Consider the following 26,599-nt stretch of genomic DNA (forward strand, 5'->3'; position numbering starts at 1 on the left):
AGAGAGCGATGAATGTTTGCGTGAATTTGTTCCAGAATTGTTCTCATCCTGGAAACCGCCGCAGGGCTAAGGGCGGAAGAAGGGCGGGGCTAAAAAAGTTAGGGACCAGGAATTCTGGAGCTCATCAAAAGACTTCCCTTGTGGGTCGGCGAAGCGCCGCCAGGAGACAAGGAGAAGGTTCGGGTACGGAGGATCAGAGGAGGTTCCTGGCCAAGTGGGAGCACCCCAGGGGGAAGAGTTGAAATAGGAGCTGGAATTAGGTCGTTCGACCTGACGTGAGACGCTTTGGGCAGGAAGGCAAAGATCATTATATGCAAACGTGAGGGAGGAGGTTGGAAGTCAATTGGAGTGCCTGTAGAAGGCAAAGCAAAGGCCCAGGCCACTATTACGGTGCCTCAGACGTGATCTGTTTGTACAGAATAGAGCAAATACGAGGGGAAGAAGTAGAAGCAACTCCTAGTCCCACGGAACACATAAGGGCCAATACTAGAGTTTAGCTCACAGTCATTTATTTGGGGGAACATCTTAGGGGTTAGATAGACGCTGGATAGAATAATAAGAAGGTTTTATTGGCCAGGAATAACGAGCCGAAGTCAGCGTTATTGTGCCTCCTGCCCTGAATGCCAGCCTGCCATAGCCCCCGACCTCACTTGCGGGCCCCACTAGTACTTTACCTATTTATTGATGTCCGTTCGGAGGAATAGCTATGGACATAGTGGGCCCGCTAGAAAAGTCGGACGGGGCACCATGACCGACTACTATCTCTTGATATGCCAAAACGATTCCAGAGGCCATCCTTTAAGAAACCCCTCCCGACTAAAGGCAATGCTAAGAACTATTAGCAGGTTTTCGCCAGAGTGGGCATCTAAGGAGATCTGGAAGACCAGGGAACGCCGTTTACCGTCAAAACTTAATGAAATGACCTTATGTGCCTGCTCCGTATACAAGCATTCGGGACCTCGCGTCTAGACCATACAAAACAGAGGACTAGCGAAAGATTCAATGAACCCTTAAACGTATGATCGGAAGGTGGTGCACAGGATGGAAGGACTGGAACACTCTTTGCCGTATCTAATGTTCGCTATACGGGAAGTTCCCCAGGCGTCCACGGGTTTTCTTCCCTTTGAATCTTTATATGGAGCACATGGGGATATTGATATGCCAAGTAGGATTGGGAGGAACACCCAACTAGGAAAGAATTATTTTGAGACACGTGACACATGACTGCGAGAGCGGATAATTTCGAGTACCAATAGTACGGGAGCATTTAGAAAAAGCACAAGAGGCACAGCGGACATAGCCACAACTGTCCGGGCCGAAAATGCGAAATTTCGCCGGGGGACGGGTGATGGTGTTAGTGTCGACAAAGACAAGCAAACTCCTAGCAGTTGGCACGGACCATATGAGATAAGTGGAAGCCAATTGAGAAGTGATTATAAGGTTAGACAACAGACGCCGGAAGCCAGAAGCAAATATACCATCAACTTACTGAAGCCCTGGCATTACAAGAGACGTGTCTGGTCACTCGAGGAGCTCTACCTCAGGCGACGGCGCAGGAGCGGGTAAGATATTCTGACTTAACCCCAGAACAACCGGATGGAAGTCATTGAAATGCCTCCACCGAACCAGGACGTATTTTGTACGGCGCAACCAGGTGAACGGCAATAGTCCACATCATAATTGTCATCGAGCCCCGGAGGAAGGGTGACGATTAAGACATTCGAATACCGGAAGCTAAAAGAGGAAGAAATTAGGGATGGAAGTGCGAATGGATGCTGGAACTCGAGGTCATTGAAGAATCCCAAGCCAGTGGTCCGTCCGATCGTACTAGTCCCGGCAAGCCTGATGGCACCTGAGGTTTTGTCAAGACTTCCGGAATTAAAAATGAAGTAATCCCACTTTCGATGCTACGCCAATACCACGCATGACGAGCTGGGTTGGATCCAGTTAGGCACAGGCAATACTAACCACCCTAGTATCTGACAAGGATATTGGGCAAATCCCTGGCCAAGGATGAGGGAAAAAGACTGCTTTTTCTACACTCGATGGCCTGTTGCAGTACACTAGTCCTCCTTTAGGACATCCAATGGGGCCGCCTGCCATTCCAAGATGATGGATAAAAGATTAACGCACCCCAGTGGCAACTATGCCGCCGCTATCTAGACGACATAGTTATAACATAGCCTGATTGGGAGACACACCTTGGACAAAGTGGAAGCAGTGCTGAGAGCTCTGGCGAAGGCTTGGTCTCACCGCGTTAATGACTCTGAAATGCAGTGAGTAGGATCTGCTGAGGCCAAATACCACTCGGGCAAATGTCGTGGGAGAGGGGTGGTGAAGCCCCAATGGAACAAGGGTGGAGGCAATACAAGATTGGCCTCTGACCAATTCCGCAAGAAGCAGTTCAGAGCATTTTTGGGTATAGTTGGGATACTATCAGGAGCTCATTCCCTCATTTTGCCACAAGAGCGGGGCCATTGACGGATCTGATAAAAGCTCGGGGACCCGAGATGTGAAGTGGACAGATTGCGGCGGAAGCTAGCATTTGCAGATTTGCGGACAGCCCTATGCTGCCAATCCGGATACTCATGGCCCCAAGACTTCAAGAGGAATATCTGCAGACGGACCGCCCGGAGGTGGAATCGTGCGTCCTTTCCCAGATGGTAGGGGCAGGAGGAGCACCCATTCACGATACCTCAGCGGAAGCTGCCTCCCCAGGGAACAAAAATACTATATTGTTGAAAAGGAATGTCATGGCGATAAAATGGGCTATGTGAGATCTCCGCTACTATCCTCTGGGGCGGTGGTTTACCCTTGTGATGATCACCGCCCGCGCTCCAGGTGGATGCATAGGGAACAAGGAAAGAATGCAGAGTGACGCGTGGTCCTCTCCTTGGCAACCTTGCCATTTTCGGGTCAGCAATAGCGGCTGGAAGCCAACAGGCAATGCGATGCCTCTCACGCCAACACTGGCCTCTCGTCCGCAGTAGCCAATCCTTGGTGTTGAGGCAGGGGGGCAGGGATAGTGATACAGCTGGCCAGAAGGCAGCATAAGAGTGTTAGCAGGGGGCCTTATTCTGGCAGGCAGGAATGTATTGTGTTTGCTTAGATTCACTAGAAAAACAGCTGTGGCACAATTAGAGCAAGCAGCAGCACTACTCCATCATGGGAATATTAACCCTGCTTCAGTCAGACAGGGCTGTGTAGTTTGAAGGGAAAGGTTTGGATTGGAGCAGAGTGAAGATTGCAAGAAGAGAGAGTTGTCCAGAGAGAAGAGAAAGAGTTTGGAGGAGTCATCGGCGGTGGTTGGGACAGCCAACAGAAACCTAGGTAGGGGCAAACCAGGCATTAAGTATAGAAGAGAGGCGAGAAGAGCCTTCAGCAAGCTGACAGGTATGAGAAGGGAAGTAAACAGGGGAAGAAACCGCTAGTAAGCGTGGTTCAACAAATCCACACACTCACCAGAAGGGCGCACATCCGGGTGGGAACCTGGAGTAGAGGGCGGGCCTCAGGGTCCACCTCCTTCTGCACTCCGCCTCCTCCAAGGACAACTAAGGGAATGATTAGCAAGACTGGTTCAGAGGCAAGCAATAGCGCCCTGAACCTACCCCAGAGAAGAGAAAGCGCGAGACCCAGCAGAACAGTACCAGCAATTTGCCACAATATATATATATATAAAGGATCAGAGGAAAAGCATCTAACTTTTGAGATCAAGCTTTACAAATATGGCACAGTAGGTCATGTACTATATTAAGATCCCGTGGGAGACCCAGGGACTGTATTACTGAGTACAAGAGACTGGCAAAGTCATCACAGTCACTGGAATCTCGCCTCTCACTCCAGGAAACACCATCATGTATCTTATCAGGATCATCACTTAGCCCACCTGGATGGTCTCAGACTCCTATTTTATAGATTCTTCCTACCTGAGCCCTGATTGCCTCAGTTCTCAAATTAGGAAAATTTATGACACCAGCCACCACTGAAACCTGTCTTTCCATGAGCTGGAGAGTACTGACTGATCTACCCAGTAAATAGCAGCCCTTGCTTCTGGAAACTTCAAGTAACTGTCTCCTTCAATATCTACTAGACAGACACAAACAGAAATCCTTTAATTTTTCAAGTGCCTCCAACTTCATGGTTAAATAAAAAAAATACAGTAGTGTAACACGTCTGCACAATTTGTATCAACCTACTAGTAAGCTTATTTTTGCATCATTCTTATGGCCTGCCTACTGTGTCTTACTATGCTAATAAATAACAGATTATAATAATAAATGTGTGTTTTGGGTGTATTGCTTATGATTTTCAAAATGTTTTTCAAAATATAATTGGTATGTTAGTTTGTTGTGGGAGTATTTATCAATTACATTTAACTGTTGTTGTTAGACTTCTGACATGATTTTTTATTGTTCAATATAATAAAATATCCTAGCTGGAGATTTCCTATTTAAAAGTCATGTTTTATTAGGCATTTATGAGTTTTAACATTTAAAAATGTGGGTTTTTTCCCCCCGAGTTGTTTGGTATGTTGCTAGAAGACAAGGGTTTAAATGGACTTAAATTATCCTTATAATTTAATAATTATTTTCCCTATAAAACTGGGTCTATAATAAAAATATCATTTTAACAGTGGTACAAACATGCAGCAGCAGGAATCTTTCATTTACAATCTCATTTTTTTTAAAGCAGTACGCTGAGTAATACTCAATGATTAACAGTGACTTTTTTTTTTTTTTTTTAAACACACACACACCATTTTGTTTCAGGAGTCAGCTTAGATGTATGGTGTTATGAACAGCCAACATCTGCAATGTCTAGTATTTCATATGCAACCAAACATATCTCAGACAGTAAATTACCAATATAATCATCCAGTAAAACCATGGATAACTTTGTAATCAGAACAAGCAAATTCCAGCAGGACTCTATAAATTGCTCAGTTGACTTATGCAACAAGTTCCCCCTTTCGTCTGGTTCAGAACAAACATTTCACTGACATGGTTCAATCATTACGACCAAGCTGCACTCCACTTGGCAGAGCAGACATTGCTAGACAGTAGCTGGATACAGTGTATGAGAAGGAAATTGAACAGTGTACAAAATGATATTGATGGAAAATTTGTTAATCTGAGTCTTGATGGGTGGAACAATGTGCACAATGATCCAGTAACGTGCTTGTGTGATAACAGAAGATAGGGCTTACTATTTTACAGGAACAACTGATACATAAGAAACGCCCCCCCCCCCCCCCCAATACAATAGAATGCATAAAAGAAATAGCAGTAAAAGCTGTAACAAACTGTGAACAAAAATTCAAGTGTCAAGTGCATAGCTTTGTCACATACAATGCTGCAAATGTAGCAAAGATGAGAAAAAACAGACAAAAATAATGCAGAGAACCTGAAACTTACAACATATGGGTGAGGTATTCATTTGATTAGTCTTTTAGCCAAAGACTTGAGTACAACTCCAGGAATAAAGGAAAATAATGTTGAAATAGCAAAATACTTCTGTAATAATCACTTTGCTTCAGCATCACTAAAGACAGCAGGAGGATACAAACCAATTCTCCCCCAAGATGTACAATGGTATTCAGTGGTTAATTGTTTCAAGCTATTTATTAAGAACTGGCCTATTCTGATGACAATTTGTAAAGGAAATCATGACAGAGACGGAACTACCACAGCCAAAGTAGTCAACATTAGACTAAGGAGAAATGTAGAAGATATGCTGAATATACTAAACCTATTTCCATAGTCATGGGCAAAATTCAGAAAGATTGCTGCTGTACTGATGATGCTGTTGAAACTTTGCACTAAAGACAGAAATACACTGCAACAGCGGTTGGCAACCTTTCAGAAGTGGTGTGCCGAGTCTTCATTTATTCACTCTAATTTAAGGTTTCATATGCCAATAATACATTTTAACGTTTTTAGACGGTCTCTTTCTATAAGTCTATAACTATTGTTGTATGCAAAGTAAATAGGGTTTTTAAATGTTTAAGAAGCTCCATTTAAAATTAAATTAAAATGCAGAGCCCCCTGGACCAGTGGCCAGGACCAGGGCAGTGTGAGTGCTACTGAAAATCAGCACGCGTGCCATAGGTTGCCTACCCCTGCCCTGCAGCAAAGTTAAACTACAGGCAATACCGAAGTGGCTTGATCAAGCATTTACTCCATCTCATTTTCTCATTAATATTCTCAAACCAAAGTACCAGGTTAGAGGCCTAACTGCTGAAGAAGATGCTGCTATGACATGTGCATCTAATAAGCACCCATCAATCAGGCCAACCATAATAAATTGCAGGGTTGGAGGTGAACCATTCAAGCATGCATGGTTGCTAATATTTTAAAGAAGGTCACACCACTGAACTGGTGGAAGTCTAAGCTAAGCATTAGCTAAGCACATGAAACAAGTGTTTTTGAAGTGCTAAACCAGCTTTTGACAGCAGTAACCTCTTCTGAAGGCATGAAAGAATATTTTCTCCATTTGAACTAATCAATTTAAAATTGAGTAATTGATAAGAATTGAAAAATCAGAAAAAAACTTGTCTTGCTTTTCCAGCCTCTGAATAAAAACAAGGAGGGAAGGGATGAGATCTACTAGTAACTTGGGAGACTGTTGTCTCATATTCAAGAGACATAGCAGAGTAGGAACTTAAGCTCCAATCACATTCTCTTAGGCATATTTGACAATTTTCCCAGGCTGACCTGAAATAATCAGTTTAATTCACTGATTACATTTAATCCCTCTTGTTCCTAGTTGTAAATATGAAACATTTTGATAAGAGCAATTTGTGCATCCAAAACATTTAAGATTGCTTACTTTAATTTAAAAAAAAAGTTATATGCTGTTTTGCATGTTTAATTAAATTCCAGTTACCATCCTGATGCAACATGACAAATCATAAGCAAAAAGTTAATCTCTAGTAAATAAGAATCATTCACTATTTTCTAAGCTATTAAAAGTGTACAACTGATAAGAATCTGAAAATAATAAACGTATATAGCTACAGTGTACCTTTCTAGTTAGCAAAAAGATTCAGTAAATCTAGCGTAAAGGCTCTGCTTAGTTGTAAATCAACATTTTAATGGTTATACCAACCAATGAGACTGCAACTTTATTTAGAAATTAACTTAAGTACAAATGGAAAAGTTGATTAAAATTGATTATTTTAACTGAGGCTTTCCACTTGGATTGATATAAATCAAGGCAGTTTAAATTTCCATCCTGGAAAATAGCATGCTGAGCATTTAGTGTAAGAGAAAGTAAGGGCTCGATGGAGAGGTTTCTGCCACCTTAACATTGGTGGCAATAGTCTGATACACAGAGGACTGTTTAGGCTTCTCTTTACTCAGTTCCACTATATAAGAACAAGGGACACCAAAATTAAAAGTGGCAAAGTTCAAATGGATAAGAGGAAATGCAGTCAAAATCATCGTACAGTAGGGCACATCTAGGAGCACTAAGCAGGCTTTTATGACTTCTTCTGAAGCACAGGAAACAAAGGATAGGAATAAATGGTCAGTTTTCACAATGGAGAAAGGTAAATAGTGTGGTCCCCCCAGGATCCATACTGGGACCTGTGCTGTTCAACATATTCATAAATGACCTGGAAAAGGAGGTGAACAGTGAGGTGGTAAAATTGGCAGACAATACAAAATTATTCAGGATAGTTAAGTCCAAAGCCAACTGTGAAGAGTTACAAAGGGATCTCACTAAACTGTATGACAAAAATGACAGATAAAATTAAATGTTGATATGAAATAAATAATCCCAACTATACATACAAAGTGGTGGGGTCTAAATTAGTTGTTACCACCCAAGAAAGAGATCTCTGAGTCATTATGGATAGTTTCCTGAAAACATCTACACAATTTGCAGGGACAGTCAAAAAAGCTAACAGTGATAGGAACCATTACGAAAAGAATAGATAATTAAACAGTAATTATTATAATTCCACTATAAAAATCCATGGTATTCCCACATCGTGAATACTGAGTGCAGAATTGGTCATCCCATAAAATAAATTTAGAATATGTTGCAGAGAAGGGTAACAAAAATTAGGGGGATGGACAGCTTCCATATAAGGAAAGATTAAAATGACTGGGACTGTTCACCTTAGAGAAGAGACTACTAAGGGGAGGGGGCAATATGATAAAGGTTTATAAATTTATCAATGCTGTGGAGAAAGTGAATAGGGAAATGTTATTTATTTACCCCTTCATATAGCACAAGAACTAAAGGTCACCCAATAAAATTAATATGCAGCAGGTTTAAAACAACAAAATGCAGAGTCAGCCTGTGGAACTCATTGCCATGGGATGTTGTGAAAAAAGAATTAGATAAATTCACAATGGCTATTAGCCAAAATGCCAGAGATGTAACCCCATGCTCCGGGTGTCCCTAAACCTCATACTGCCAAAAGCTTGGACTGAACTTCGGGGTCTGGACCACCTGAAATGACCCTGTTCTGTTCACCTCCTTAGAAATCTCTAGTACTGGCCACTGTCAGAGATAGGATACTGGTCTAGATAGACTGTGAGTTTGACCCAGTATGGCCACTCTTATGTTCTAATTCAAGATGCTACTGCAAATGACAATACTGAACTAGAACAGTGGTCCCCAAACTGACAATGGGGCAGAGGCTAGGAGTGGAGCTGAGGCCAGCAGCTGGGGCCCCAAACCGGTGGGCATGGTGCCAACAGCTGAGACCAAGAACTGGGTGGTGCTCCCTCCCTTCCCCCTGTGGGGGCTGGCCCAGGCCCCCTGAACATTCCCACTCCACAGTTTGAGGACTTTGGAAATAGAAGAACTATGGCCTTTTCAAAGCTCTTGAACTACTACAAACTCCTAAACAATGTCTCCACTTCTTATCTCCCTCAGCACTCAAGACTTTTTACTCCTTACTTTGCTGTTCTCAACTAACTATATCCTGTGTAGTACACTCATCTCTGCACCTAGAATCTGCTCAAAGTCCTTTTGAAAATGTACTTCTTCTAAAATGGTCTACAAGCCCAAGCCTTCCTCCCAAGTGTCAGCAAAATACTGAAAGATAATATTTTAAAATTCTAAACAACATTAATGTCTTTGGCAACCCACCTGCTAATTTCCCTGCCACAGTTCCTCACTTGCTAACTATCCATTTATATCTTATAATTTCCAGTGACTTTGTAAAGTACCAGGTGCAGAGAGCAATGATTCGCTTCTAACAAATATAATTCCCTCCTCATCATTTCATTATAAAAACAACATAAATTCAGTCTTGGCTCTAGGTCTCCCAAAATATCTTCCTTTATCCTTGTCTTTACACTGCAGAGTCCTTTTGACTCTTGTGCACAGCAGAAGGCAGCACAGTACACTACATCAGCAGCATTTAACAGAAATAAAAGGAGCAGTGCAGGCAGCAGTAGGGCATAGGAAGTGGTGTATGAGGCAACGAGGGCACACTCCATGGCCTCCTGTGGGGACACTCTGGGGAGTAGTGGGTGTACCTATGGGGGAAGGCATAAGTGTAGGGCTCCTCTCTGGAGCAGTGGGGGATGCTCGGGGAACAGGCATGGGACGCTACCTCCGGGGGTGGCACCAGCCTCTTCCTGGTGTGTGCAGGGAGAGGCGGCTGAAATGGACCAGAGAGAAAATTAAGGGGGCTAGGTCGGAAGCCAAAATCCGCAGCCGGACATGCCAATGCAGGGCATGGGCTGCTCACAGCCCTTAAGAGCTACCCCGGCGGGGACCCGACTCCAGGCTAGCAGAGCCCTCCGGGAGCAGTGACCACAGGGGGCTGGGCCCAGGAGCCCCGGGATCTTCCACCGGCCCTAGGCGGCGCGTCCCAGTCTACACGGGGACATGGACAGGAGCTGCTCTGCCCCCGGCTGGACTTCTCTGCTGCTGCTAGAACTCGGTGCCTGGCCAGCAGCCCCCGCTCTCGCTGCTCTGCCTTCACAGCCGGGCGGGGGACAGCGACCGCCCCACAACCCCCGCTCCCACCTCACCTTGATCTCGCTGTCGAGCAGGCGGGTTCGCTGCACAATCTCCTCTGTGGACATTTTCAGCACCTCCTCGCCAACGCCGTCCTGCGGGGACAGAGTCACCGTCACCGGCCGCCAGCCCCCCTCGCGCCCAGGCCTCGCCAGCCGAACTCACGGGGACGGGACATGGCGCTACCCTGACTCGACTGGCTGGGGACGGCGGGGGACCAGGGTCCCAGGGCTAGTGCCCCCGAGTTCAGAGTCCCGCCCGCTCCCCGGCCTCCCGCCCGGTGCCCGGCCCCTCACCTCAGCCTCATCCCAGACCGACGCCATCTTGTCCTGGACGAGCGGTTCTGGAGGTAAACAAGGCACTGGTCGGGGACAGCAGATTCCGCCCCGCCCCGCCCCGCCCCCACGCTCAGCCACTTCACTCTCCCCTGCCCCCCCTCAGTCGAATCTGTCATGCGGGGAAAAAAAAACTCCACGGTCTCTGATTAGTCACGTGACATCACCCAACTCTGCTGAGTGATGTCCTCACCGCCATCTTGGTGCGGGGTAGGGGCGTGGCCGCTGCACGACCCGCTTCTCCTCCCCAGGGGGTGGCGCAGGCGCTGTGCCCAGCCGGCGAGCGGAGGGAGTCGCGCGCGTGGCCCCTTCCCCGGGCACGAGCAGAGCCAGCCGGGCGTGGGTGCAAAGACTTTATTTGCGAATACAAACTGGTGGGTGTAAATATAGCGCGGGCCCTGCACGTGCGCGGCTCTGGACTGAACACACGGAACCTGCTCTGCCTGGCTGGCCTCCAGCGCCTGTCCGGTGACCCCGCCGCGCGGGGCGCGGGCCACGTGCCGCTAGCAGCAGTTCCACACTGAACAGTCCTGTGCGGGGAGCCGCTGTGTTTGCACAGAGCTCGCGGGTAACACACACAGTCTTGCAGCCTTAGCGGGAGGGTACTGCATTCGTACAGAGAGGGGAACAGAGGCTGCAGCAGACAGCTGAGGACAGGCTGAAGAGAGTAAGGGGCTAAGGCCTAGTGGGAGACGAGGAAGACATGATGGCACAGGACACTAGCATAGTCATACCTTGGGTTTGATTTCTCCTTAATACAGATTTCTGAATTAAATCCATTTTTACACATGATAGTGAATTGCTAGGAGAGATCTAGTATAAGGCAGGAATAGGGTCTAAATCCTGTTGCTGAAGAAAGGGAGCCTATGGTGTATACTGGCAACATTTACAGCAGGGCATGCTGAGAAGAGGCTGCTACTCCAACACAGACAACGTTGCTGTACTACATGTACCCAGCATCACTGGCCCGGCCCCAGCATCCACTTCTCACAGGGGCAAAAAAAAGCACCAAAGAGAGGCAAGTAAAGACAATAACTAGCCCTGGTACAGCTGACTGAATAGGAGCAAAAATGGAGTGTGAACTGGCACTGGAGAAAGTATCAGGCAAGTCCTAGAACAGGCATGATAGAGTGTGAAACTGGCTCTAGAGAGGTGGTTCCAGAGGGACTCCAGGATGACTGCTGCTTCTGAACACAGGTAAAATGTCAGGTTAGAGTAAAAGATCAAGGTGCACTTGTTGCATCCTGTGCAGGAGACCTCTCCACCTGCAAATAAGGGTCCTCCTTTCAGACTCTGCGCACTGGATGACATTCCAAGGTTCTGTCTTCTGACCTCTGTTGCAAGTCGGAATATGAGCTCTCTCAAAATGACTGATTCAGCGGGTCACACGAATCCTGGTTTCATTGATGAACGGCGGCAGTTGGGGCAGCCACGGGTCCCATTGGTCTGGAGGCATCTGAAACAGGGAGTGGTCATTTCTCACCATGCATGCCTACAGAGAGAGGCCTAAGGGGTTCTAATTCACAGACCTGGACTCCTATCCCAGGGGAACAGCCCTATTCCTGGGAAAGGAAGTGGCTTAGGGCCTGTCTGCACAAAACCCTTTAGATGGGTTCATACCTCTACTCTCCATTCTTAAAGTGAGACTTAGGGAGTCCTATGTGCTATTATTTCCAACAGATTAGATAGTAGGTGACTTGCAAAGGAGTCACTGATTTTGTATAAACAATAGCAGGACATCTTGAGGAAGTATACTCCAAGTGATTTGGCATATTCAGACTGCAGAGGACAGTTCTATTCTGAACACTAATGGGGCTTTTCTGTTACTCTTTTCCCTTCACAGATCCCTCTCTAGCCCCAGCCCGCTCCCATAAATCCCTGCTGAACTCCTGCCTTATTCTATTCACCCTGCGGGAATCTCTCTTTAACCATCTGCCTCATCTCCCCGCCTCCCTTCTCATGTTCCTCACTCTGCCCTATCCATGGTGCTCATTACTTTAAATGGAAGAAATGGGAGCAAGGCAGCGCCTGGAGCCGGTTGTTCTTTTCCCCAATGGACTCTCCACACATGCCGCAGTACAGCTCCATCTCCTCTACACACTCGTGGAACTTCACCACATGGTCACGAAGTTCCCGTTGCTGTCCCTTTGTGCGATAGATCCCTTCACACAGGCAGTGAAGCTTCAGCAGAGCAAGCTGTGCACAGAGGGCAGAGGCATGAGAGAGGGGATGATGGGGCAATGTGATGGAGAACCAACAACATGAGGAGAGCAGTAGAAGGATGAGGTCTTCTTCAGCCCCACCAGCCATCTGGGACACACATGAACCTCACCACAAAAAACGCAAACTTGCCCAGGGGTCAGGATTTATCCTGTGAGCATCTAGAGGCCCTCCCATCTATCCTTATCCTTTTGTCCCAATGTGCCACTAAAGGGGAATCCAGGTTTGCAGCGCTCCAACCATTCTGCATCTTTTCATAGAGCTGGTTTTCCTAGGCACCCGCATGCCCATAAGTCATCTCTTCACTTCCCTCTAAGCTCCTAGCCAGTATGCAATTTGTGCACTGTGCTCAGCATATACTACCAGAGTATCTCAGAGGCTGGCTGGCGAGCAAATTAATGCCAGGTAGCTAGGGTGACCAGACAGCAAATGTGAAAAATTGGGACAGGCTTGGGAGGTAATAGGAGCCTATATGAGAAAAAGACCCAAAAATCTGGATTGTCCCTATAAAATTGGGACATCTGGTCACCCTACATGTAGCGATTTGTCAGGGAAGGGACCCCTAGTCCTCCACTTCGCCTCACTGCTGTTATTTTCCTGTCTAACAATTTGGCTCCCTCTCCTTCCCACTTGTTTAACCCACTCTGGCTCCTCACTAAACTTTCTAAGGGTCTCTCAGTTGCCATCATCCACCCCACACGCTCAGAATATTCCCCAGCTACTGACTCACCTGAACTAAAAATAAACTCAGAAATCATTCACATTCTACACCCAAGACACCCACCCTGAGCCTTGAGGACCTATTGGTTAACATGGGCTTATGGAGTATAACAGAAGGCAGTGTGAGGCTGGAAGATAGAGTGGACACTGAAATCCCCATTAGAGGGCTCTGGACACTGGTGGAGGGGAGTTGTGAACTCTTACCTTGTTCCCCAGTCCCTCTGCCAGCTCTTGGGCCTTCTCAATGCCTTCCAGTGCCTGTAAAGGAGAGAACAGAGACCCCACATATCAGCATGTCACCAGTTATGCCAACTATTCAGTACCAGCTCTGCATGGTGAGGGACATGCTGAGAATTGAAAGGCTAAGGAATGAGGAGGTAATGGCATTAGGGTTAATAAAACATTCCTATGCTCCAGTAGAAGCCAGAAATCTGTGGTGGGATGTTCACACTCACAGCATGTCCTCACAAAGCTCAGTGAACTGCCTGCTCACTGAAGGGTCATAGGGGTGCACATTGAATGGGAAGTCAAGAGTGCATCATTGACAGAGACTGGTGTCTCCAAAGGGAGAAGTTATATAGAACTAATTAAACTCCAGGGCAGTAAATCACCAGGGCTGGGCTTAAGCATAGCAAAGCAACTAGCTGCTGCTAAGTGCACCAAAGATGCTCTGTCCTACCCCACCCTCCCCCTCCAGTCTTTGGGCCGCTTGAGTATTTACTTCCACTGGGACAAGAGAGGCAGGAACAAGGACCAGCATTGCTAACTGCACACTTGGCTCCCACCCAACTTGTCCTACTTCTGCTGTCCAGAACCCCTGTGCTGGGGTATAGAAAGGAGCTGTTGCCCTGGCCTTGCTATCCTGCAGGGAAATAGCTTTGTTCTAGCAGCTGCTATTCTAAGTGAGTCTTTACAGCTCCCCCATCCCTCAGAACAATAAGAAATAATCAATGCTGATAACTAGCCTCTGCCCTCCAGGGTTATTGAACAACCAATTTCAGGGATTCAGCTGGCAGTATGGGAGGAGTTTCCCATTAAACAGGATTGTATAATTAGGTTTATTATGAGATCTCTACCTTCCTAGAAAGCATCTGGCATTGATTGCTTTGGAAGATGGGATACCAGACTAAGCGGACTCTTGGCTTATTCCAGTGTGGTGGTGGAGTTAGCAGGATCTCGATGGAGATGGACAAAGTAATGAAGGGTGTAGTGAAGTTGCTTCCTCATTTCTTGCATTCCACAAGAACAGAGGGATCATTCAATTAAATTAATAGCTGATTAATTTAGAACTTATAAAAGGAGAGATTTCAGCAACAGCCCTAGGGAGTGGGGCACTCCTCGCTGCAGGGGCCAGAGAGCCTAATACCACACAGGATTTTAAAAAATAATTGACTTACTGAACCTAGATTCCGTGCCAATCTAACTAAAATCATTCACCTTTCTTCTGCCTGCTTTGCACTGCAGCACAAAACAGGCAGAAAGCCATCTTAACCTCTCTGTTGCAGCCTGCTCTGACCTTGGCATTTTCAGTGATTGCCGCCCAGGGCCAGTGCAACCATTTAGGCGGACTAGGCGGTTGCCTAGGGCGCCGAGATTTGGGGGCGCCAAAAAGCGCCCCCCAATTTTTTTAAAATGGTTGAGCAGCCCTGCTGCTAGGATAGAGAGGGAGTCTGGGCTGCCGGCGGGAGCCGGCAGCCCAGGGTTTCCCCTGGGTCTGGGTGCCGCCGGAGAGGGCGGCAGGCAGCTCCCGTGGAGCTGCCGCAGTGGTGCCTGTGGGCGGTCCGCTGGTCCGCAGCTCAGATGGAGCTGCCGTAGTCGTGCCTGCGGACGGTTGGCTGCTCGCACGGCTCCGGTGAACCGCCCGCAGGCAGACCGGACCCTCCGCAGGCACCACTGCGGCAGCTCCACCGGAGCTGCGGGACCAGCGTGCAGGGCGGCAAAATTGCCGTCCACCTAGGGCGCTCAAAACCCTAGCGCCGGTTCTGTTGTTGCCCCAGACAAGGGTCATAGGGAACTGAAAGTTCGCATGGTGTGATAGCTTTTGTATCAGGGATGTACCTTTTGCCTTCCTCCTTAAAATTCACTCAAATTTGGCCACACTATAAGCCTTTGAAAAACTGCAGTTTGCGCATGCTCAGTAGACTTCACATTTTAGCAGCTTAAGTCCCCCAAAATTCCATCCACACTAGGCATATTGCAGCCCAGGGCCGAGCAGGACATTCCCTGCAGTAGAAGCTCTGTGCTGTGGCAGGCCATGTGTGGTAAAGATCAAGGCACCTGAACTGAGAACATGTCTCTCCTGTGCTCTCAATGCCCATCTTTGCTGGGCACAGGGCAGTGTGGAGGAGGAAGCTGCTTGATTTGAATACTGAGGGGCAAGCGGGAGGGCAATGGATCTGCTGGGGTGGTGGCAGAAACAGACTGAAGGCTGTCAAGAGGGAAGGATGGAAACAGGCTGGGAGGAAGGGAGAATGAGACTGGCTGAGCATGACTGAGAACAAGCGGGCTGAGGGAAGGCGGTGAGTGGAGAAGAGAGCATTAATGTGAAGATAAAGAGCAGAATTGAGAATGGTTGGTCAGAGAGACTGGGAAAAGGAATGGGGCGTGGGAAAGGACATTGATTAGACAAGGACCTCAGGGAGGAAGATTAAGACTGGGAGCCAGTGAGGGAAGAGGCAACTGGAGGCTAGTGTGGGAGACAGATCGATCTGGTAAGGAGCCCAGAGTGAGGAACTGGGATTCGCTGGGCAAGGAAACTGGGATCAGGAGTATGGAGGGGTGACACTGGAACTTGCTGGGGCATGAGAAGGCTGAGGGTTAGAGATTGGGAATGTCTAGGTTTAACAGGTTGGACTAACACCTGTCAAGAATGGTCTCGGTTTACTTGATCCTGCCTCAGTGCAATGGGCTGGACTTGATGATTTCTTCAGGTCCCTTCCAGCCCTTCATTTTTATGATTCCTGAGTCTCACCATTCCTCTGCTGTCAGCAGAAGTCTGTGAAACTCACTGGCAAAATGTCTCATCTCCCTCTGTGCTGATCCACAAAGAGGATGGCATCCTACTACTGTTGTCAGTATTCCATTAGTTCAAGTGGCAGAGGGTCTCTGTGTGATGGATCTAAATGTTCCAACCTACTGAAGAACCATGATGGGTGGCAATAAGATGCAACACAATGGAAAAAGTACATTGCAACCTTACTAATGTTGTAAAGTCAAGCACTCATAAGTTAGAAAATGCCAGAATTAAGATAATCTGTGGAGCCTTAGCTCGGCCTCCTTTTGCATATGTGTTACGATACAGTCGTTGGTTACATGATCGCATACTAATTTGCTCCACAGAATCCTTGGCTTACTTGGTGCACAGGATGGGGATGAATCAGGGATGGGTAGTGAAGGAGGTTGTAGTCTTGTAGATTCCCTGCTTCATTTGTTTCAGAAGTTAGAAGGTCCATAGTGAATGAAGCAGAGGGTTGCAGGAAGAGAAAGGAGGGTCTTATGGTTACAGCAGCTGAAAAATGCCCTAAGGAACTGGATTCTATCCCTGTTTCTGCCACAGAGTTCCTATGTGATCACTTCAACCCAACTTTTTACATATTTTGTCACTAGTTGCATGTTTTTCATTTTCTGAGTGCCTGACTTGAGATCCTGGGGTCTAAGTTGCAAAAGTTCTGAGTGCTCACAACTGGAACTGAAGTCAATGAGAGCTGTGCTTTGAACATATGAAGGGCTGTATAATGCTAAGTACACTACAAAAATTAGGTCTTGGATAACTCTGAGCACCCAAAATTAACGGATACTTTTACTTCAATCTCTCTGTGCCTCAGTTCACTATCTGTAAAATGATGGTAATAATACCCCCTCATTTCATAGGAGTTGTGAAAATAAGTTAGTTAATGTTTGTGAAGCACTCAGATACTGCAGTGATTAACTTCACAGAAAAGTCCATAAGGAAATGAATAATTCTGTCTTCAGAGCAGGTTTCGGATGGTGTGCAGTAAATAAGGCCTGGGGCCAAACAGTGAACAATGAAGAGAAACAAAATACTGAATAGTAGCCCATTAAGTGAGCTCCCTCTATCTGTGGGCTGACTGAGGCGGGGTCCTGTAGAAAAAATACATAATGTACAATTAAAGACTATCATAATGCATATGGGGTTTGAATTAAGGTTGTACAGGCAGTCTTGGTTCTGACATTTCCTAACTTTTGACTGCGTCACTTTGCAGCGTTAATATTCTTTTAATGTAGTTTTTGTGGGGGTAATAGTATTATTTTAAAAGGCACTAACATGCTGTACACATAGTGAAAAAACACAACCTCACAGGCCTATACTATGTAATCTCCTGCTCATTCCCACTTTTGTTTGCTACCATCTCTCCCTGTTCCATGTTGTATTTTATCTATCCCTAGAATCTGAGCTCCTCTAGTCAGCTCTGTGTCACATGTTTTCCTGTAAAGCACAGGATGTATCTATTGGGCTGTAAATAATACCACAATCACTAATACTAATTGTACAGTTAAGAGAGAGTCAATCAAATTTGCTTCAGAGTACAAGATGGGAGGCAGGAAGTGACCCCTCTTTTCATTGCAGTTATCTCTATGCAATGTGTGTTTTCTTGTGAAGCGTCTGGTACTGGCCACGTGACTTTGTAGACCATGGATCTGGATCCAGTATGAGTGTACTCAATATATGACAGATTCCCAGCTTCTCAAGTTGGATTATGTAGAAAAATGTCAGTAGTCAAGTACTAGATCCTGTGTGTAGAATAGAGGACCATGGGAGAGGGCCCCAGTTTCCTCAGGAATGGCCTGTGACTGACCTTGTCTAGCTCCTTCTGGATCATCCAACACTTGGCCACTCCCAGCAGTACCTGGATCTGTCCCAGGCGGTTTCCAATCTCTGTCATGATGCTCATGGAAGAATCATAGCGAGGAAAGGCTGTCTGCAGCATGAGATAGACAGTGAGACATTTACTTGTGCCCAGCCCTGGTGCTCCTTTTCCACATCTCCTTTCCATCCCCGACTCCTCCCTTCTGTCTCCTCTTGCTCCCACCTGTATGTCTGCTCGACTGCGGTGGATATCAGCAAAGCAGAGTAGGCAAAGTGCCTGCAGTGGCCGGTCCCCATGCTGCAGAGCAATCTTCATTGACTCCTGAAAGAAAACACCTCCAGTCAGTACAAGAACCTTCCCCAAACCCAGCAGGAATTGAAGCCCTCACAATACCCCAGAGCCTGCCTCAACGGCCAGCTTCAGAGAAATGACACACCTTGGGGAAGAAAGCCTCGACAACAGTTGTGCAATGCATATTCCCAGCAGAGGGCATCCCCCAACTCAGTCCCTGAGAACAGCTTTGGCTAATGAAACCACAGATGTGCTGTCTCTAGGGGTGGGAGGCAGAAGCGGTCTCTGGGGTATAAGGTGGATGTTGCTGTATCTCTGTACCCCCTAATCCTGACCTGCAGACACCTCTCCCCCACTCCAGCATCTCTCTGCCATGTTTGGCCCAATATCTCTACCTCCACCTTGTACCTCACAGCATTCCATAGCATCTGCCAGGTGCCCCAGCTTCCGATAGGCCACTGCCATGTGGTACTGGCTCATTGCTCGGTACTTCAAACTCCAGCCCTTTCCATAATCATTCACCAATTCAGCGGCTTTACATGGGAAGAACAGGGCTTTCTCATAGTCCTGGAAGGCAAAGAGACCCACAGAAGGAAAGAAATAAGTTAGACTGCCCCTGCAGTAATAGGATCCTCCAACATTTCAAAATGAGCATGTGTATCCATCTAGGGAAGCTAGAATTGCCACATGGTAGACTCCATTTTCCCCAGTACATGTCGCTAGCAGGTCCAGAATTTAAAATTATATGCTGGGGTGATTACATGGTCAGCTCAGAGCAACATCCGTAAGGAAAGGATTCTTGCTTCTCATTATAGAGATGATTTACCCTCCTTATGGCCAAAGCCTGGTTCAGAGCCACCTGTACCCTTATCTTCTCCTCCATAATCTCAGCCTTCTACAATATTACAGAGCCTTTCAACTTCAAAATGTTTTCCACACAATTAACCCTCACATTCTATAGCAGGTGGGTCAGAATCTCTTTTGGGTCTGGTTGGTTGTTATGACAGTAAATGGGGGGAGGGGGACTGGAGGAAATCAGGGCTTTGTCACAGTCATCACTTCGGTTTTTTAAAAAGGAAGGATCATGGAATCCAATATCTTAATAATTTTGTTTATCCTAGGAAATTATGAGAAGTCAAATAAATCTCCTTTATTTAATAATAAAAATAGTGTAAAATCATCATAATATTTATCTAACAATATAAAACCATTTAAAAGTGACCTGCAAAAGATAAAAATAAATAAATAAATAAATCCTACCCGTGTGCCATTTTTTTTTCATTCTTTGTGATGTGTAAAAGAAATCAAAAGGTTTTTTTTATTTTTTTCCTGCTTGATTTTTATCTTAGAAATATCAAGGATAGTTTTAATTTCTCTGGTTTTGTTGGAGGACCAGTGGGAGATAAGGGGTTTTTTTAATCATGAGTTTATAAGACAAGGGTGGGCAACCTTTGGGGCCAAGGGCCACATTTGGGTGGCGAAATTGTATGCAGGGCGGGGCAGGCGGTTGGGGTGTGAAAGGGGGTGTGGTGTGCAGGAAGAGGCTCAGGGCAAGGGATTGGGGCAAAGGAGGGGTGCAGGGTGTATGAGGGAGCTCAGGGAAGGGAGTTGGGGTGCAGGAGAGGTGCGAGGTGCAGGCAGGGGGCTTTGGGCAGGGAGTTGGGGGGTGGGATGCAGGCGAAGTTTGGGCTCCGGCCTGGTGCCGCTTACCTAAAGTGGCTCTGGGGTGGCAGTGATGCACACCGGGGCCAGGGCAGGCTCCCTGCATGCCTGCCCCGGCGCCGGCCCCAGCCCCAGCCCCAGCCCCAGGCCACTGCAGGAAGCACTGTGGCCCGTGGGGGTGGGGCGGAGGGCTTCACATGCGTGGCTCTTGCCAAGCCTCCAGGTACCTCCCCCAAAGCTCCCATTGGCTGCGGTTCCCCCTTCCTGGCCAATACCAAAGAATGTGAATCACACCTTCTACCTTTGGGATACTGTGTAAATGCCCTCTATTGATCTTCTTGACGTAAGCCTCAAGCAGATTAGTCTTCCCTGTGCAAGCTCTGCGGGTTTGGGCTCAACATGGGAGCCAGGCAGTCCAGGCAAGCAGCAGCACATAGGAAGTGACACTGTGCTGCATCCTTCCCCAGGACCCAATGGGGATGTGTTTGCTGGCCTCTGAGCAGATGATCACACAAATGCCTGCTCCAGTTAGCCACTGCAGGTCCTTCCCCCGCCCCCGCCCGGAGTGCTAGGGAGGCCAATCATCTCCTAAGGGAACCAATCTGCCAGGTTGCATGGTATGCTCGGGACATACAACGCAGAGGCCTCTAGATCCCTGCACAGCTGGAGACAGCCATAGGCTTCTGGGGCCACAGGTGCTGACTTTTCAGACTGCCAGGGGATGCTCTGCCCTAGGCCCCACCGTTAACCCTCCTCCTCCCCCAGACCCCATTGGGCCTCTTCCCACCCAGTTCCGCCCCCAAGCACGCCACATCCTCGCTCCTCCCACCTCCCTCCCTGCATGCCAGAAAACAGCTGATTGTAGGAGGCAGGGAGAGGGGAAACACTGATCTGCCAGGCCCACCAGCAGGCGCTCGAGGTGGTGACGGAGGGCTTTGGAACATTGCACAACTTTAAACGAGCATGTTTTCTAATAGAACGACTTTTAATAACTAAACTACTTTAACTGGGATGACGTTAAGTGAGCAGTTACTGTAATTCTTTTGTCATAGAATTCAGAGCTACAACAAACGCTGGCTTTAGTCACTATAGTTATTTTATGGAAACTGAGGCACAGAAGGGGTAGGAGACTTGCCCGAAGTCACGTGGTGAGTCAGTGGCAGAGGTAGGTATAGAACCCAGGCCCAGGAGTTGACTCCTGGTCCCAGGCCTAGACCACATCTCTGTGGCTGTCCAGGTTCTAGACAGCTGTATACCAAAGAATGTGAATCACACCTTCTACCTTTGGGATGCTGTGTAAATGTCCTCTATTGATCTTCTTGACTTAAGCCTTAAGCAGAATAGTCATTAGTGGCATTAGAAGCAGAGTGTTAAAACCTTCCCAGAACAACCCTCCCTCTCTCAAACTCTACTTCCTGTATCAAAGATATAGGGTGAATCCCTGCCCACCCTGGTCCCTTCCTGTACCCATGATAGGAGGAAATTTTCCCACTGTTACTTCCCATCCCCTAGGTCACCAGCTGAGCTGCGTTTCTGCACCTTGATCTGTGTGTAGAAACTCCCCAAGCTGCAGCAGACGCGACACTCCAGCATCTTGTCGTCATTGTTGTGTGCATAGCGCAGGGCTTTCTCAAAACACTCCAGTGCCTTCTGAAAGATGCTGAGGCCCAGGAAGGCATTGCCCATACTGAGGCTCACCTGGCCATTCAGTTGCAGGCTCACAGTGGTGCCCTGCATGTTCAGGCATGTCTTACAGTAAGAGATGGTTTTCTGGAATTCACAGAGTTTCTCGTTGCTCCGAGCCAGGTTCAAGTAGCTCTCCATAAGGTAGTCAGGGTCCTCTAGCTCCCGAGCTGTGTCAATCTGCACAACTGCAAACTTTCAGCAGAGAAGAGAGAGTGTTTATAGAGGGTTTCTCTGTAGGAATAAAGCCTGTGCTTCCAAGGGAATTGTACCCTGCACAGAAGTTACATAGCCTGTGGTCAGGACAAAAGAGTCCAACAAGACAGCACTGATTGATAAAATACCCAAGTGGGCAGATCCTTTCTCTGTATTCTCTGCCTTTGGCAGAGGGAAGAGATCTGGGTTAGAAATTGGTGGAAAGAGCTGCCAAATGGCCATGGAAAAAGGCATTTCTGCACTTTACGGCTCAGCTTTTTCTACACTATTACTTAATTCCTTATCCCCATGCACCTCAGCAGCTCCCAGAACTAATTTTGAGGATTTAAGATTGTATCAAATATTCTGCTAAACAATAGAAATTATTTCTATCAAGCTTCCTTCAACCATTCATTCTGTGCTTCTATTGAAAAGCAATCCAATTTGTCTGACAAGATTTGTGCTTTGTAAATGACTTGTTCATTGCATATGGTTCAGTTACCCTGATCTAAGTCTCTTTAAACCGTAAACTATTCAGGGCAGGGAATGTCTTCTGTTTCTTGTGATGAACAAAGCGCAATATATGGGCTAAATTCATAATTGCAATACTAGATGCTTAGCATCTTCTCTGTTTGTGTCATTATTTTGTTAGGGATTAAAAGGTAGATTTACTGGATGATAATTCTCAAGGGTCACTTTTCATTCCCTCTTTGAAGATTGGAACTGCACTTTTTCTTCTAGTCCTCTAGAACCTTCCCCGTTCTCTATGAAGTTTGAAAAATAATGGTCAGTGTTCTCATTGTGCACTAATTCCCTTACTCCCTTGGGAAGTGTGCTATGTGGACCCAGGGTCTTGTATAAATTCAAAGTGTCTAAGCCTCTTTTCTTTCATTTGCCCCTTAAATACCCTTTTCCCCAAACGAAGTTAAGCATCACAACCCTTTTAAACTATCATTAATTTCATGCCTCTTCTCATTCATTCGTATACCTTCTTATTTGTTCCCCCATATATCTGTAAAAGTCCCCTTACTTCCTCTTTAATCCCTTGGATAGTATGAACTCTTCTGCTTTATTGAAGTCATGCTCTTTTCTCTGTGTTACAAGGATCTTGGAGAAATTTCACCTACAATGACCCTGTTTTCTATTTTCTTTCCATGTTATCAGTGTGGTTTCTATCCAGTTTTCCTTCACCTGTCTCATTTGTTCCCACACAACTCAAAACATTCTCTTCACGCAACCATACCTTATCTCCTTTCCTCATTGCCCTCGTCTTTCTCCTCCCCGATCACCCTGCAACCAATCCCATCTCCTCTCAGAGCATCCCACTTGTCTTCACATGCATCCCAACTGCTTCTCACCCCCTTTTCTCCTTTCCCTCTAGTATTTGCTATGAGGATAGGACTCTGGACACACCCAATACTTTACTAACCAGAAGTGGCACTCAAGTTGCTTTAAATGGTGCTATTTAAACACTTGAATTGGAAGAGTTTATAAACAATCAATCATCAGCATGGAGAAGAATATCCTCTGATTCCAGATACAAACTCAGGGTCTGTCACCCAAGAAATACCAGGGATTAGCACAGCAAGACCCCTTTTCAGGCCTGGATTGTTTCTTACCTTGGAGTACCAGAAATTCCTCCAGTGTTGTCTCCTAGATCCTTGACTCATCCTTCCAAACACACACAGCTGTTCCAAATACACCCAGCCCCTCTTCAGAGCACTGCACTGGCTTCTCTACACTCACCACATCAAATTCAAGCTCGTCTTCACCTTTAAGACACTGCACAGTTTAGCTTCAAGCCTCTCTCTGCTCTTCTATTTTCCTCAAGCCACACAGATGGCTCTTTGGGTCCTTCTCACCCTCTTTGCTGCCCCCAACACTGGGAACCCCCTCCCCGATCTTATCTCCCAGGCTTCCATCTGCTCCTCATCCAAAACCCTCCTGAAACACACCTCTTCCAAAAAGCCTATTTATTTTTCCTCTCTCTTAGCCTGACTTCCCATCTTCCCCAACTAGATACGTGTGAACAAGTATTTGTTAGACTAAGCTCATCACATCAGTGACTGTGTTTGAACAGCAATGTTTCCTGGATGTTTGAACGGTGCTGAAAACATTGTGGGAATTGCTGCAATACATATAATTATTATAAAGTCCAGTAATAGAAAGTCTATTTAAGATATAAAAAATTGTGGAAGTAGCCAGATACTAACCCCACTGGAACACATCACTGCTTGTCCTATATCATCCCCTTTGAGTTTTTTGTACTTATTATGGGCAATTTTGGGAAGGACTTTACCTTCAAAATAGCATGTAAAGTGCCCAGCACACCATTTGTGAAAAATAACTAAGAATCTCCAAAATTAAATGCTTTAGGCTAGTACTCCAAAATTTCTTAAGGATCAGCACTACAGGCCAGCAACCTGAGAAAACCTGGGGACTGGGTCCTTAAGAATCTTTGGGGCCCAGAACTAGGGAGCAGGAATGCAGAGTGACACTATAAGGACTCCAGCTGGTGAAGGCAGCACATTGTATTCATCAAATGTCTGATGCACCATGCTTTTACAGTATAATCCCCAGCTGCTCCCTATTGTGGGTGTGATACACAGTGACAGGCATTCAACCTGGGATCACCTTACCTTTAGCATATCCTTGTACCTGCCCATCTCCGAGTGAGCAGTGATGAGGCAGCCCAAAACCCGAAACCTGCCAGCAGGATCCGTGGTCTTTTCCAATACCCTCATCCAGACTTGCAGGGCCTTTTCTGTCTGGTTAGACTGGTAGAGCTGGAGTCCTTTCTCTATCTGCTGCTTCGTCTGGTCCTGACCCATCTCTTTTGCACCAAAAAGCCTCATATACTAACCTTTTGGGACAGCAGCAACAAGGAGCCTGAGAGAGAACGCAGAGAATGTCCTAAAGGAGGAAGGTGGATTTCATGTTGTAGAGGGCTGGGGCCATAAGACCCTCAGACGCTTCAGGATGCAGGAATGTCAGCAGAAGAAGGTGAGTAGAGGGCTGAAAAGCCTTTAAGGCAGCATCCCAAATCCACTAGGCAAACATCTCATGTCCTGATGCCCCATCAGAACATTCTGCAGCCCAACTCCACAAACAAAGACGAAGGAAAGAAAAAAAGTGCAACAGGGAGAGAGAATAAAAAATCCCAAGTGGCTGGAGTGAAATTCAATCGGAATGGCCACTCCTGGGCTCCCCCTCCCTATTGGCTACAGCTGTGCCTGCCAGTCCTGGTCACGTGGCTTCACAGGAATATCAGTCAGTCTTAGTAATGCCAAGGTCACAGTGAGCCAACTGCTCCCAAGTCCTGTCCCCCCCAGCATGCAACATATATAAATACCCCAGAGAAAGACAATCAGCTGCAGTGACAGGGATGTCTCAGTAATCTTTCTCGCCTCTCCCATCACTGGGCACTTTGAAGTCTCTTTGAAGATTTAATATTCCTGCTTTTCTTATTGATACCCATCATCTTGGAGCGTGAGACTCAGTATCATAAGGCACAGATGCAGACACCTCCCTGGATGCTTTTGGTGACCGAGATCTCAAAGTGGCAGCCGCTATCTTTTCCCTTCCAGTCCTCAGTGACACGGTCCTGAGATAACCAGGCTGTCAGAAGCTTTAACTAGTGAAACTCTTGGTGACCTGGATCTATAGGTAGCTGGGGTATCAGGAGTCTTACCCCTTGAAGTTCTGCGAGACCATGATCCGAAGGTAGATGGGGCAGTATGTACATTGGAGTTTTCAGAGCCCTGGTCTGAAGCTGGTTTTAAGGCTTGCTCCATCATGAGAGCCTGAACTTTATCTCCTTGTTCTTACAAGATTTGCTTTTAAATGAAGTACAGGCTGTACACTTTGAGGAAATATGGGTATCCTCCAGACACTCATATTAACTGGGATAGATTCCTGGCAAGGAAGACATTTAAAGCCTGTAGATCATGGAGTATCCCAGAAATTAAGAGTCTAAAGTGACCTGCAAACAAGGAAAAAAAAAACAGAAGTAAAAAGGAACTATTTACAAACTGTAAACTAGCTATTTAAACAATACTAAAGCACTCAGTAGAAGTGAGCACACTAGTTGACAAAGAACTGAGGGCAGTTCACCCTGCAGCCCTATAGATCCTTGGTACAGGGCATGAGGATGTGTAGAGTGCATGTGTGCGCTGAACAGGCACGCCTACCAAAAATCTCTGATCAAAGGTGCAGAAGCACATACACACCTGGAGTAGAGCACCCATGGGGACACTACTAAAAGAACTTCACATACCAAGTAAGAGAACCTGCATCCTGTATCCTTGACTTGCTATCAGTTTGTTGTGATGGATCATCTTGCACTCCAAAATGTAGGATTCCTTCATCTTATTAGGAATCAGAATTTTACTGGGCTAGTGAGAAGGGAGCTTTGAAATCCTTTCCTACATATCTCCTTAAAGAGACAGGAGTGGAAATTAGATCAGTTCTTTTAAGAATCAGGGTTTCTAAACACAAGGGACATATCTCCTCTGATCTGCTGCACCTTAGTGCCTTGATCTAGGATGTACCTGAATAGTCTGTTCCCTTTCACTAGAAGAGAGGGATCCTAAATTTGGCGGGCCAACAGTTGCTAGGTCAGGGGCTCTTCTCTCAACCAGATGGCCTGTCATAGATGGGGTTGCTAATCTGACGGAGCCT

At 46.6% G+C, this 26,599-nt stretch overlaps 3 protein-coding genes across 5 annotated transcripts in view; 1 reads left to right on the forward strand and 2 right to left on the reverse strand.

Annotated features, from left to right (window-relative positions):
- The window catches only part of PSMC3 (proteasome 26S subunit, ATPase 3), a 43,969-nt gene extending 33,582 nt beyond the window's left edge, over positions 1–10,387 (reverse strand). Inside the window, exons 1-2 of one of the 2 annotated variants that reach the window (XR_012655779.1) lie at positions 10,281–10,384; positions 9,999–10,079 (exon numbers count right to left, since the gene is read on the reverse strand). Coding sequence is in view for 1 of the 2 variants with exons in the window: in XM_075065338.1 (XP_074921439.1) it covers positions 9,999–10,079; positions 10,281–10,307 (108 nt within the window). In the remaining variant the exon portion in view is untranslated. Of the gene's footprint in view, positions 1–9,998; positions 10,080–10,280 lie in introns of both variants that reach the window. The other variant, XM_075065338.1, reaches the window with a different exon arrangement.
- FAM180B (family with sequence similarity 180 member B) overlaps positions 1–26,599 on the forward strand; it is a 404,198-nt gene that overhangs the window by 230,716 nt on the left and 146,883 nt on the right. The gene's annotated exons all lie outside the window — the stretch shown is intronic.
- On the reverse strand, positions 10,487–25,109 carry RAPSN (receptor associated protein of the synapse). Of its 2 annotated transcripts, XM_032776084.2 has the most exons (8): positions 24,559–25,109; positions 21,581–21,919; positions 18,788–18,946; positions 18,311–18,409; positions 18,077–18,199; positions 13,464–13,517; positions 12,316–12,515; positions 10,487–11,775 (listed from the first exon to the last, which is right to left on the reverse strand). In XM_032776084.2, exons 1-8 carry the CDS (start codon positions 24,772–24,774, stop codon positions 11,703–11,705), a joined length of 1,263 nt encoding a protein of 420 aa, XP_032631975.1. In that variant the 5' UTR covers positions 24,775–25,109; the 3' UTR covers positions 10,487–11,702. The 2 variants fall into 2 exon arrangements, with proteins under 2 accessions (XP_032631975.1, XP_074921441.1); XM_075065340.1 differs by lacking the exon at positions 12,316–12,515.

This window comes from Chelonoidis abingdonii, chromosome 4, assembly GCF_003597395.2.
Source record: "Chelonoidis abingdonii isolate Lonesome George chromosome 4, CheloAbing_2.0, whole genome shotgun sequence".
Lineage (NCBI taxonomy): Eukaryota > Metazoa > Chordata > Testudines > Testudinidae > Chelonoidis > Chelonoidis abingdonii.